Here is an 11,401-nt window from a genome sequence, read left to right as displayed (position 1 = left end):
CCTAACACAAAAACTGAAGTAACGCATGTTGTTTTAAAAAAAAAAAAGTGTGTTGCCTGGCCAAGCGTGGCTCAGCAACTGAGCATCGATCTAGGATCCAGATCACAGTTCGATTCCTGGTCAGGGCACATGCCTGGGTTGCAGGCTCGATCCCCAGTAGGCGGATGACTCTCTTCATTAATGTTTCTCTCTCTCTCCATCTCCCTTCCTCTCTCTGAAATCAATAAAGATAGATTTTAAAAATAATAATGTGTTGTTTAAAGTTTGCAGGTTTTTATCATGCAGAATAGGCAACTAATACAATGGTTCTGGTTTCCTCAATCTGAACTTAATCCTTCATTTCCTCCCATTCATCCCTAATACAATGCTTTGAATTCTTAATTTTATTTACCGTTTTTTTCTAGTTCTCGAGTTTATATTTGGTGCTTTTGGAAATCTGTGGTTATATTTTTTAGTTTCCAATATTACAGTGAAATTTTCCATGTTATTATCTCCTTGAACATAATATAAAGTCTGTCACACAACCCAAATATTTGGTGCCACTTTGGATGTTTCTATTGTCTGCTGTTTCTGTCAGTTTTCATTTCTGCTGGGTTTCTCCTCCTGTGCTGTAATACGGAGATACTGTATTAGAAAAACTGTATTACTTGAGGCCTAGAAAAATGTTTTCTCCAGATTTGCACCTTTCAGATCCCTAGTGCACTAGTTAACCCACATTTAACATTTCCGATTCCTCTGGCCTATCTAGGTGACTCAGTTTTAAGCTACATTCTACATGGTTTACTTCTGGTCCACCCTAACCCAAGGATGTGGTTCTTCAGATTACTCCACCAGTGTCCCTGGAGGTCCTTCATGCTCACAAGGCTGTTAAATGCTACTCACCCTCTCAGCCTCCTCCTCTTAGTTACAAATCCCCCCTTCACAGCAAAAGAGGCTCATTACCAGGCTCACCCTTCTGGACTTGTTCCTTCCAGGCACCAGCCTGCCAATTATTCACTTCCTTGTTAGCTCTGTAATGCCTCCAAGTCGGTTTCCAAATAATCTAGTCCACCATTTAGGGAAGCAGAAGTTGTGTTTTTTGTTGTTGTTGTTGGTTTGGTTTTTCGAACAGGTTAACTGGAGCTTCCTGGCTAGTCCAGGTTTGAATCACCATTTGGGTCCCTTCTTTAGTCAGATGGGCTCAACCTTATGAGCATCCTAACCCTTTTTCCACAGCTGGGAAGTGTGGTGCTGGAGACAATCTGATTCAGGGTAGAAGGGACACTAAATACCCAGTGTAGTGTCCAAATATCCCCTGGTTGCCAATTTTAGCTCCTTAAAACCAGACAAAATTTCTCCCAACCTCCTCAGCAAACTGTCAAAACAAAACAAAAATCAGGATTCACGTTGCCCTTCACGCAGCCAAAGAGGAAAGGAACAGGGCTTCATGTATTTTGTCAGGTAACTTTCCATATCATCCTCTACCTCAAAAACCAAGTTTAATCTGGTTTAATTATCTCAAACAAAATTGAATTCTTCTGAACTTACCATTACTGGAATGTTTATTGTTGGAGAACTGAGATTTCTAAAGCCTAAAAAGTAACTGTAAAGGCTAAGTTTTGCCACCAATAATGCAAGTTCTTAGCGATCTTGACCTCAGGGGTCATAAACTCAAGGCCTCAGAACAAAACACCTAACAGAAATTAGTGGGGTAGAACTAAGAAGCGGGAGGACAATGACAGAGAGAGAATGTTCCCTGGAAAGGGACCCAGAACAATTTCCAGTTCCTGTCTACTGTTAATATGCAAGAATGTAAACCTTAAGTCACCAGATCTTAGGTTTTAAAAAGAATCTGATGTGTTTTACAGCCCCTCTTAATGCTGACAATGAAAACAAAAAACCCAGTGTGGGGCCAGATGAAAGGCATAAACAAAACTCAGTTGCTAAACTAAATGACCCTGATACCCATTTGTTCCAGCTCTAAATGCCATCACCTTCATTATTAGCATTATTCATAAGAGAACACTTGACTTTCGAAGATCCCAACAAAGTGCTTACAGCATATTTTTAGTTTACAAGTAAAAGTTTCACCTGAAGATCCAAAGAAATACTTTCAAAGTGGCTAAACATAAAAGCTTTCATTTTCCTAAGATCAGGAAGCTTTGTAGCTACTCAAACCTAGCATTAAAATAAATTAAGTACAGCTTGCTCATTTATAAAGCTATTTGGGATGCACACTGCTGCGTTACACATCTGTACTCTATAATGTAAGGTCCTAAGTCCATAGCACAATGAGTGTGGCAATTCCCATTTTTAATATGTATATGTATCACATCTAAAAGACAGTAATTTGTGAATATCTTTATATCAACATAATTTTCATAAAAAAATATTCTGAGGATGCATGTTTGAATTAAATCATTAAAGCATCATTTATAATCATTACATACTGATTTTTTTACAAAAAAGGATGGTTACTTTCTTCTGTCCTCAGTTTTCTAAACTGACTGATATGTGAGTTTTTGCTGATTAAGTCTAATATCACCAAGCAAGCACTAAGGTAAAACTTCCTTTCTTTTGTCCAAAAACTAAAAAGGCAAAAAACAAAAACAAAATAACAAATGAGATCCTATTTATCAACTTGGATTTCCCATAAATTCATTTCTGAAGAATGTTACACTTGCATTTTCAATCCAATAGCAGTTCCTTTACGTATTCTTAAAAACAAATAATTTTCTAACTGTAACCTTTTAAAAATGCAAAAGGTCAAAATCACACCTACCCATTAAACCTCAGGCCTAGGTACACACTTAGAAAACACCAACCTATTTCTGAATCTCCATGACTAAACTCTACCCTACTTTTCATCACTGTGGAATTTGGTAATTAGCACTTGGGATTTCTGCATTTGTATTGAAATGTGCACTTAACCTATGTTTTTTAGTGATTTATAAAAAAAACTTGGACAAGCTTATAAAATGACTTGAGTAGCACTCCAAACACTAGGTTTGTTTCATGGAAATTTTCTAGAATTCACAGACTGTATTGCTCTGGGCCCTTGTGGAAGGTGTCTTAGAAGTGAAATTATAGGACATCCTGGGTAAACTGAAAGCAGTGGGCTAAAGATGGAACAGAACACACACCTTTCAAAGTCAACACTCTCAAATGCTGTTCCTTCAGTTTAGCAAGCACTGTGACAATTGTCCCCAGGCTTCTAGCTGAGGTGACTATCACTATAATTGTGACCTGTCTTCAAATAAAGAGCTCAAGGGAAGGGAGGGAGGGAGACAGGGAGGGAGGGAAAGAACCAGTATTAGTCATGTGACTACAGTACATAATGGGGTATTTTAACTATTCACAATAGGTTATATAAAATGGGAAGTGTAGGCATGCTTATACAAAGGTACATTCTTTTGTTCACTAAAAATGTTTTGAATTAACCTTAATTCTCAGTAAGATTAACAACTTTACCACCTGGCAACTAATTTGAAAACACAGCAAAGCTAGTTTCCTAATCTTAGAGCAAATAACACCGACTGAAACATGTGAGCATTACTGCTAAGTGCTAAGCACCCAAGTTGCCAAATTACATCACATCAGTTATGCTATTAATCATTTGTTAATTTAAAAAAAAAAAAAAAGTCACTTAACTCCCCTGGGACTGACTGAGTTTCTTCTATCTGCAAAATACCATTTATGTTTAAAAGGAGTTTGAATAAGACTCTGAAAGTTCTATTATCATGTTAACAAAAACGTTTTAAAAAGGAAGATATTAACAAAACATCCACATATGCATCAGCAGTTGAATTATTACCCTCATACCACCTTTAAAATCACTTGGAACACCAGGTATTGAAAACACCTAAATCAGTCTCATCAATTAGTCATTTACAAATAAAATCACTTTTAAATCAACATACTATCTCTAAAACTAAATCTTTCAGCATGTATTTTGAGAATGAGAGGTCTAATCACAGGTTAACATAAATCTTTGTTTCAAAACCAGTGCATTTAACATGTGGCAGTCACAAGTCTCGTCACTGAAATTCGTTTTATTGTTGCTTCAGTGAAATTTAAAGGTTCCCAAAGCCCCAAGTCCAACGCTTCTTCTTAGTTTTCCAGCAGCGGTGATGGTGACTTGTCTTCTTTTGGCCTGTTCAGTAGGAAGTGAACTATCTGCAGCAGAACATCATCATTAAAACCTTTCACATCATTGTCTTCGATGGCTTCATACAGAGGCATACTTTGTGTCCCCCAACATATATTTTTACGAGTGTTATTCTGATCAGCTTGTGCAGTCAGTGCCAGAGTGTTTAACTGGTAGCAGAAAAAGGAAAAGTATTTTCCATCTGTGATCACGCCCTGAGAGACAAAAGGTCGAGTAACATCTGCTTCGCTCCAGAATCCTAGAGAAGAAAGTTACACTGAAATTTGCACAATACATTTTACCCAAACAAAACATACACATTAGAGGGTATGGAGTACCTGCTAAAACCTAGGTATTTACCAAACACTTTCCTAAAGATCTCATCAAAAAATAATCTCCCCCCCTCTACTATCCCCAACTCATGACCCATCTTTTCAACAACTTCTGCCTTCAAGAGCTTTCAACCTTAACTCACTTCATGGAAGAGCAGCAAGCTGTACCTATGCAGACTGCCCTTCATCGGAATTAACTACATCACTGCTCACCAACTTCAAATATGTTCAAAATTTCCCCACACCAGTAACATCTACTATCCAATAACCACAACAGCCACTTATTTTACCAAATCTACACACAAAAAAACAAAAAACCCTTCAGAAAAAACTGCCTTTCTCAGGACTTCAACCATGGCCTTAAACAAATTCTGTGTCTTCCTTTTCACATTCAAAATTGGTTTTATGAGCTGCTGTCATTTCACTTAGCAAGTCTTACGTGGTAAGGGTCAGCCTTCAGTACTCAAATGTTCCAACTGCTTCTTATCCAGGCTGACTTCCTTTAATACTTTAAAACCCACTGCCAGGGCCACCCAGTAGCTTGATTTCCACACACTTATAACAGCCTTAATGGAGACAGTCAATAATGTTGTTAAAATATGGAATTAATTATACTGCAAAAGGTATTTTAACTTTCATGAATAAACAGTGCCATTCTAAGATCGTCAAGAAAGATTCCCCACTTATTTCTATTATAGAAATGCAAGTCAACAATTTTTAGTATAAGGTTAAAATATATACATAGAGGAAAAAGGTGAGCTTGGCAATAAATGAATCCTTATTAAAATTCCTCCTAGGTACTTACACAGAATTAAGCTGGGTACACAGCACACTACTTCAGGTTTTGTAATAGAAGCCAAATTCCCCACAATGGGCTCTAGAAGTCCTGTGTGATGAGCCCTCTGGCTCCTCCCTTTCTCCAGCTGCCTTCACGGTCCTGAAACACTTTGAGTCTGTTCTGACCTCAGAGACTGACTTGCCCTTCCGTCTGCCTGCAAATATCTTGCTCCCAAGTTTACACTTAGGCTACAGCCTATCACCACTGCTTCTGTTTAATCATTTTTCTGGAGCCCTCCTCTGGATTATTATGTTTATGCAGGTTCTGCCCCACATCTCATTTATACCTGCACCCCATTAACCAGCCCACCCCTCACCCAGTAATGTTCTTCAAGGTATTACCACCGCCTAACATCACCTGCCTGTTAGCCTTCACTCTCCTCACTGTAACATAAGCTCTAAAGCCTGGGATCTGACACTTTATCTCCCAGGCCAACAGTGCTTGGTGCACAAAAACATCCACTATTGACTGAATGAACAAAACAACTCCTAATCCGCATCCTTCAAGTAAATTATAAAGTAGAGCTATGAGTGAATCTAAAATTCAATCCACCACAGCATGTCCTTTTCTGGCTTCAGAAAGCTGTTATTGTCTACAGAGCTGACTGAGCTGGCTATAGTCTCTGAAATGCTCGAGAGCACCATCAGAAAAATACACGTTCACACTACAGTGGTCCAAGTAAAAGGTGACGGAACTACCGAAGAGCCACTTGCCAATTGCAAATGTAAAATATTTAATTATGAATTTTAAAAACAAGTATGTTTTGTGGTAAGTTTTCAAAACGTTAAGATTCAACCTACATTTTAACCAAGGAAATAAACTATTAAATTTTTAAAATGTCACCTATCTTCCAACAACAATGCCATAGTTTTACCTTGATACATAGCTTGTGCTCCAGTCCAAGCAAAAAGGCTGGCAATAGCATTAGCTCTAAAAACAACTTCTATCTGATCAGCACAGTTTATTTTCAATAGTCTTTCCCTTTTTAACTTGTCTGGTAACAGGTGAAATTGGGTATGACCATAACAGTATGGATCTGCTGTCTTTGAGCCTGAAGAGCAAAAGAGAAACATGTGACATGAAATGACATATAGAGAACACCTGGAGCACCTGCCCTCAGTACCTGCTCTAAACCCATTCCTCTCCCCTATACATCATGTGAGCAGTATTCAAAATATGGAAACGGGAAGGTCAGTTTACTTATTTACTTATTGACTACATTAAAGTTACATTTCACAGGAAGTATAGTCTGCTACCTTCATCAAGCCGCTCACCATGACACAAGATAAGCCAAAACAATGTAAAATGAATTTAAATTTCCTATTGTTTCAGTTTTTTCAAACACATTAGTCACCATAAGGATACAAACACTTATTCACCAAAGGATACACACGCTTCATGACTTTAAAAACTTACCTTATTATTTCATTTTACCATTATTTTTTAACCCTCACCAGAGGATATGTTTGTTTTGGGTTTTTTTTATTGATTTTTAGAGAAAGGAAGTGGGGGAGAGAGAGAGAAACCGGATGTGCGAGAAACATTTCAATCGGCTGCCTCTCATACCCTCGGTATGTGCCCTGACCTAGAACATTGGAACCTGCAACCTCTTGGTGCACAGAACGACGCTCCAATTAACTGAGCCACCCGGCCAGGGCAAAAACTTACTTTATTATTTCAATGTAATAATTACATACTTTGTTCCTAATTTTAAAAATATAATTGATTTTTAATCTACATTCTAAATAAAAAAAAATAAGGGCCAACATTTTATAAAATGCTGACATTCCTGACTTTAGTGATAAAGTCAAAAGTCCCCCATAATTCACTAAGACCACAGTGATAGAGAAAGGGCTGATAAAATAGGTCTGGAGAACTAGTTTAAGCTGCTTTCTTAGAATATTCCACAAGTCTTCAGCTAGGAATTAATAGCTGAAGAAAAAACAGCAAAAGAATAAACTACATAAGGGGAGATGTCAAGGCTTATTAATTTTATATTCCTAATTGTAGTCACACTGTGAGACAAACAGCAGACTTCCATAAAACGCCAATCCCTGCCTCAAGTCCAGTTCTGTACTTTTTACTTTTGGAAAAGAACACAAATTACTTTTTCTATATAATACATCAACAAAGCCTAACAAGTATAACTATTTTCTGAAGTTAGATATTGCTAATTCAGTAGAAACAAGTAAAAGTTTAAATGGTGAGTTGAAAGAGTATTTTCTTCCCAACTTTCAGGCATACTGCAACAACCTGAGACTATGAATTATGTTTCTTGTGGACTATCTAAACCTTTGGTCATCAAGAATTAATTATGCAAATTAATCAAGGCACCTGGGACACATTTATGGCACAATACATCAGAAGAGAAACTTACCAATAAATATGGTATTTTCATATTGTCGCTTGAATAAGGGAAGTTTATCTGGCTTACAATTCATAACAGGAATTTCTATAGGTACAGAATAATCCAGCGGCACAAACTTAAAGAAAAAGTCACAGTGAATTCACAGCAACACTTGTATATATTTTACTCACATTCTTAATAGATTTAAAACTCTTAAAATGAGACGTTTTGCAAAATGATAACACTACTATCTAATGATGGGCGCAATCCAGCCAGCCAGCCACCTGTTCTTACAAATAAAGTTTTATGGTGAATGGCTGTTAGAACTGAGATAAACAGTTGCAACTGAGAGTTATGCCCCCAAAGCCTAAAGTATTTACTATATGGATTTTTAAAGAAAAAAATGTGTCAACCTGATATGGACACACAGATAACACTAAAATACACTTGTTTTCTCCAAAAGAACTGTAAATACATAAAATGACCAATTTATAACTGTAATAAAAGCCTTGATATGTGATTAGATAGTGTAGATACCGTAAATTACAAGCATAGCTATTATTAGTTTTTCATATTTTTATATTAAGGGGAAAAAAAAGATCTGTATGTTCCTCAAAACTGATGCCTTAACCTCACTTAAAATGATTATTTGACCTGGGGAATACATACACCACAGCAGGTTACAAAGCTGAAAAAGAATTTCAGACGAGTTGTATCTGAATGAAACTCAAAAGGCAGGTGATCCATCCAAAACCTTTTACCCTTCCAAGCCCTCTACCTGGCCTGCCTGACACTTCCGCATCAGATAACAGGTGCACAGGCAATCCTTACCTCAGGGAGTTGTTTGGCTATGCGGATCTGGTTGTGCGGCTTATCATTTATCTGGTATCTCAAAGCGTCAACTCGCCCTTTCCGATGGCCACGAGGAATAATTTCTTCACCACGCCACCAGTAGAAGTGAACTGGGCGTTTACAATCTGCCAAAAGGTATTTAAAACTTTCTTATCACTTAGATGAATTTGGTTATTATAATACCAATAATACAGAACTCAAAAATGATTTTGCCAATTAAAAATAGATCAAAATTACCCTCTGATGTAAGATAGTCTGGGTTAGTGATAATTTAAGTGATCATGACAAATACAAGGCTCAGATATTTATTTTCTACTTGAGTCAACACTGCATCGAACACTCTAACCAGTTTTCTCAATGACCAGAAGAACAAGAATATCATACACCAGAAATAAGAAGTTTATAGGAGTCAGAGCTGCCTTATGAATGACCAATTCAACCTTCCCAGCAACTCTGAAAGGTATGTTTAGCTGTCATCTCCATTTCACAGAAGAGGAACCTGAGTCTTGAGAAGATTAAGTTTTCCTAGGCCATCAGTCAGGAGTCCAAGTCCACGATGCTTCCCCCAGGACCACTTCCTTCCCAAGGGGGGGGAAGCTAAGGCACAATGCAGCACGCAGCACACACATCTCCAGTAAGGGAACATCAACTCAATGAACATTCACTAAGATGCCTACTGGGTGGCAGACACAAGTGATGAACACGTCAGAAACACTGATTTTTAAAACTATCTATCCATTCATTATTTTTCACGTCTGCACCTAAGACAAGCTGCTGTTTACTGGGAACCCAGATGTCTGGGTCTGAATCCTGACCCCAAATCTACCAGCAACAGGCTCTTCTGTGTAGGGACCGTTTACACTTCTGTGCCTCAGGGATTTGGGGTTTTTTTTTGCTTTCATTTATAAAACCATGCTACCTACTGTAAACAGCTATTGTGAGGGTTATTTAGTTGGCACCTGTAAAACTCAGAACAAGGCCAGGCCCACCGGTGAGCTCTGAATAACGTAAACAGTAGGCATCTTAATCAATGATGCCTTCCATCTTCACGATCCCATGGCAGGGCGCTCTCACCCTAACTCTCCTCTTGAAAGCCAGAGAGATTACGGTAAGAGAGGTTCACAAGTTGACCTGTGGTCGGGTAACTTTTTGGCGGAAGAGCCGAAAGGCAGCCCGCGTCCGCCCCACTGTCTGGGGGCCCCTCGTCTGAAAGGACGCTGCTCCGCCCCTCGAAGGGGCCGTCGCCAGGCCGAGTGGGGACCCGGGTCCCGCAGACCTGGGGTCCCACCCACGGCCGGACAGTGAGCTCGGTGGTGGCGCCCGGCCTCCAGGTTCCTAGCGCAGCGACAGCTACTCCACCGCGCTGTCCCCAGCTAGGGGGCCAAGGGGGGGGGGGGAGGACTGTGACAAAGAAGCAAAGCGGGGGCAGGTCAGAGGCAGGGGGACTGTGACAAAGAAGCAGAGGGGGCAGGTCAGAAGGGGGGGACTGTGACAAAGAAGCAGAGGGGGCAGGTCAGAGGGGGGGGGCTGTGACAAAGAAACAGAGGGGGCAGGTCAGAGGGGGGGGGCTGTGACAAAGAAACAGAGGGGGCAGGTCGGGGGGGGACTGTGACAAAGAAGCAGAGGGGGCAGGTCAGAGGGGGGGGGCTGTGACAAAGAAACAGAGGGGGCAGGTCAGAGGGGGGGGGCTGTGACAAAGAAACAGAGGGGGCAGGTCGGGGGGGGGACTGTGACAAAGAAGCAGAGGGGGCAGGTCGGGGGGGGGACTGTGACAAAGAAGCAGAGGGGGCAGGTCAGAGGCGGGGGACTGTGACAAAGAAACAGAGGGGGCAGGTCAGAGGGGGGGGGCTGTGACAAAGAAACAGAGGGGGCAGGTCAGAGGGGGGGGCTGTGACAAAGAAACAGAGGGGGCAGGTCAGAGGGGGGGGGCTGTGACAAAGAAACAGAGGGGGCAGGTCAGAGGCGGGGGGGCTGTGACAAAGAAGCAGAGGGGGCAGGTCAGAGGCGGGGGACTGTGACAAAGCAAAGGGGGGCAGAGCAGAGGCGGCCCCCGCCCCGCCCCCCGCGCGGCGGCCCCGCGCTCACCCAGGGCGGCGGCGGCCAGCACCGGGTTGTGCGGGCTGAGCAGGCCCACGAGCGCGGCCACCAGCAGGTCGAGGAAGGGCGAGGCGAGGGCCTGCGGCTCCCGGCCCCGGCGGCGCCGGTACCAGTGCTCCTGCAGCAGGCAGTCGCGCGCGGCGGCGCGGAGCGTCGGCAGGTCCGGGCCGGGCGGCGGGGCCGCGGGCTGGGCGGGCGGCGGCAGGCCCGACAGGAACACGGTCTTGGTGAAGCCCTGGTACCAGCGGTCGGCGTTGAGCGCGAAGGTCTGCGGGTACACCACGTACTTGAGGAACTGCATCTTGGTGAGGATGCGCATCTTCTCGTCGGCGGTCGGCGCCGCGTGCACCGCCGCCTGCCAGCGCTCCACCCGCCGCTGCCGCGCCGCCTTGCTCTTGGCCGTCAGGGAGGCCACAATGGGCGGGTAGCGCGCGACGGCGGCCGCCGCGACCTCGGCGCCGCCGGGCGCCTCTGCAGCCCCGACGGCGACCTCGGCGGCCGAGTGCAGTGACCGCCCCGGGCCGCGGGGCACCAGCCGCCAGCACCTGCACGCCGCCATCTTTGCCCGCCGGCCCCGGCCGGAAGTCGATGCCTGCCCTTGGTCCCGGCTCCCTGGCCGGGAGGGCCAATCGGAAAGCGGAATCTGAGCCCGGCTCCGGGACGCCGGTTCTCAGTGGGCGCAAGAAACCTGCGTCACCCGGTCTTAGCCAATCGGATCGCTCCTCCAGCTGGAGCCTCTGTGGCTGAGTGGCGGGCCTCCTGGCCAATAGGCTCCCCGCAGCGTCTGGCGCGCGGGCGTGAGACCTTTA

General features: G+C 43.0%; 1 protein-coding gene across 2 annotated transcripts; it reads right to left on the bottom strand.

The window, feature by feature from the left end:
* Positions 1–2,276: 2,276 nt before the first annotated feature.
* Positions 2,277–11,173, bottom strand: MRPS30 (mitochondrial ribosomal protein S30). Of its 2 annotated transcripts, XM_081131279.1 has the most exons (5): positions 10,581–11,173; positions 8,475–8,620; positions 7,674–7,779; positions 6,171–6,347; positions 2,277–4,385 (listed from the first exon to the last, which is right to left on the bottom strand). In XM_081131279.1, the coding sequence occupies exons 1-5, from the start codon at positions 11,149–11,151 to the stop codon at positions 4,090–4,092; spliced, it is 1,296 nt and encodes a 431-aa protein (XP_080987405.1). In that variant the 5' UTR covers positions 11,152–11,173; the 3' UTR covers positions 2,277–4,089. The 2 variants fall into 2 exon arrangements, with proteins under 2 accessions (XP_080987405.1, XP_080987406.1); XM_081131280.1 differs by lacking the exon at positions 6,171–6,347 and having other exon boundaries at positions 2,396–4,385; positions 10,581–11,167.
* Between the last annotated feature and the right edge of the window lie 228 nt (positions 11,174–11,401).

Source organism: Miniopterus schreibersii (genome assembly GCF_964146895.1).
Source record: "Miniopterus schreibersii genome assembly, chromosome: 3".
Taxonomy (NCBI): domain Eukaryota; kingdom Metazoa; phylum Chordata; class Mammalia; order Chiroptera; family Miniopteridae; genus Miniopterus; species Miniopterus schreibersii.
This window is presented reverse-complemented; position numbering and strand designations above follow the sequence as displayed.

What these genes read in the sequence shown, in the direction of transcription:
- MRPS30 (XM_081131279.1), bottom strand. Translation starts at nt 11,151, where the DNA reads ATGGCGGCGTGCAGGTGCTGGCGGCTGGTGCCCCGCGGCCCGGGGCGG. An exon ending in TAGCCAAACAACTCCCTGAG is followed by an intron (nt 7,780 to 8,474) that starts GTAAGGATTGCC and finishes TTTTTCTTTAAG; the next exon opens with TTTGTGCCGCTGGATTATTC. An exon ending in TGAAAATACCATATTTATTG is followed by an intron (nt 6,348 to 7,673) that starts GTAAGTTTCTCT and finishes TTTGCTCTTCAG; the next exon opens with GCTCAAAGACAGCAGATCCA.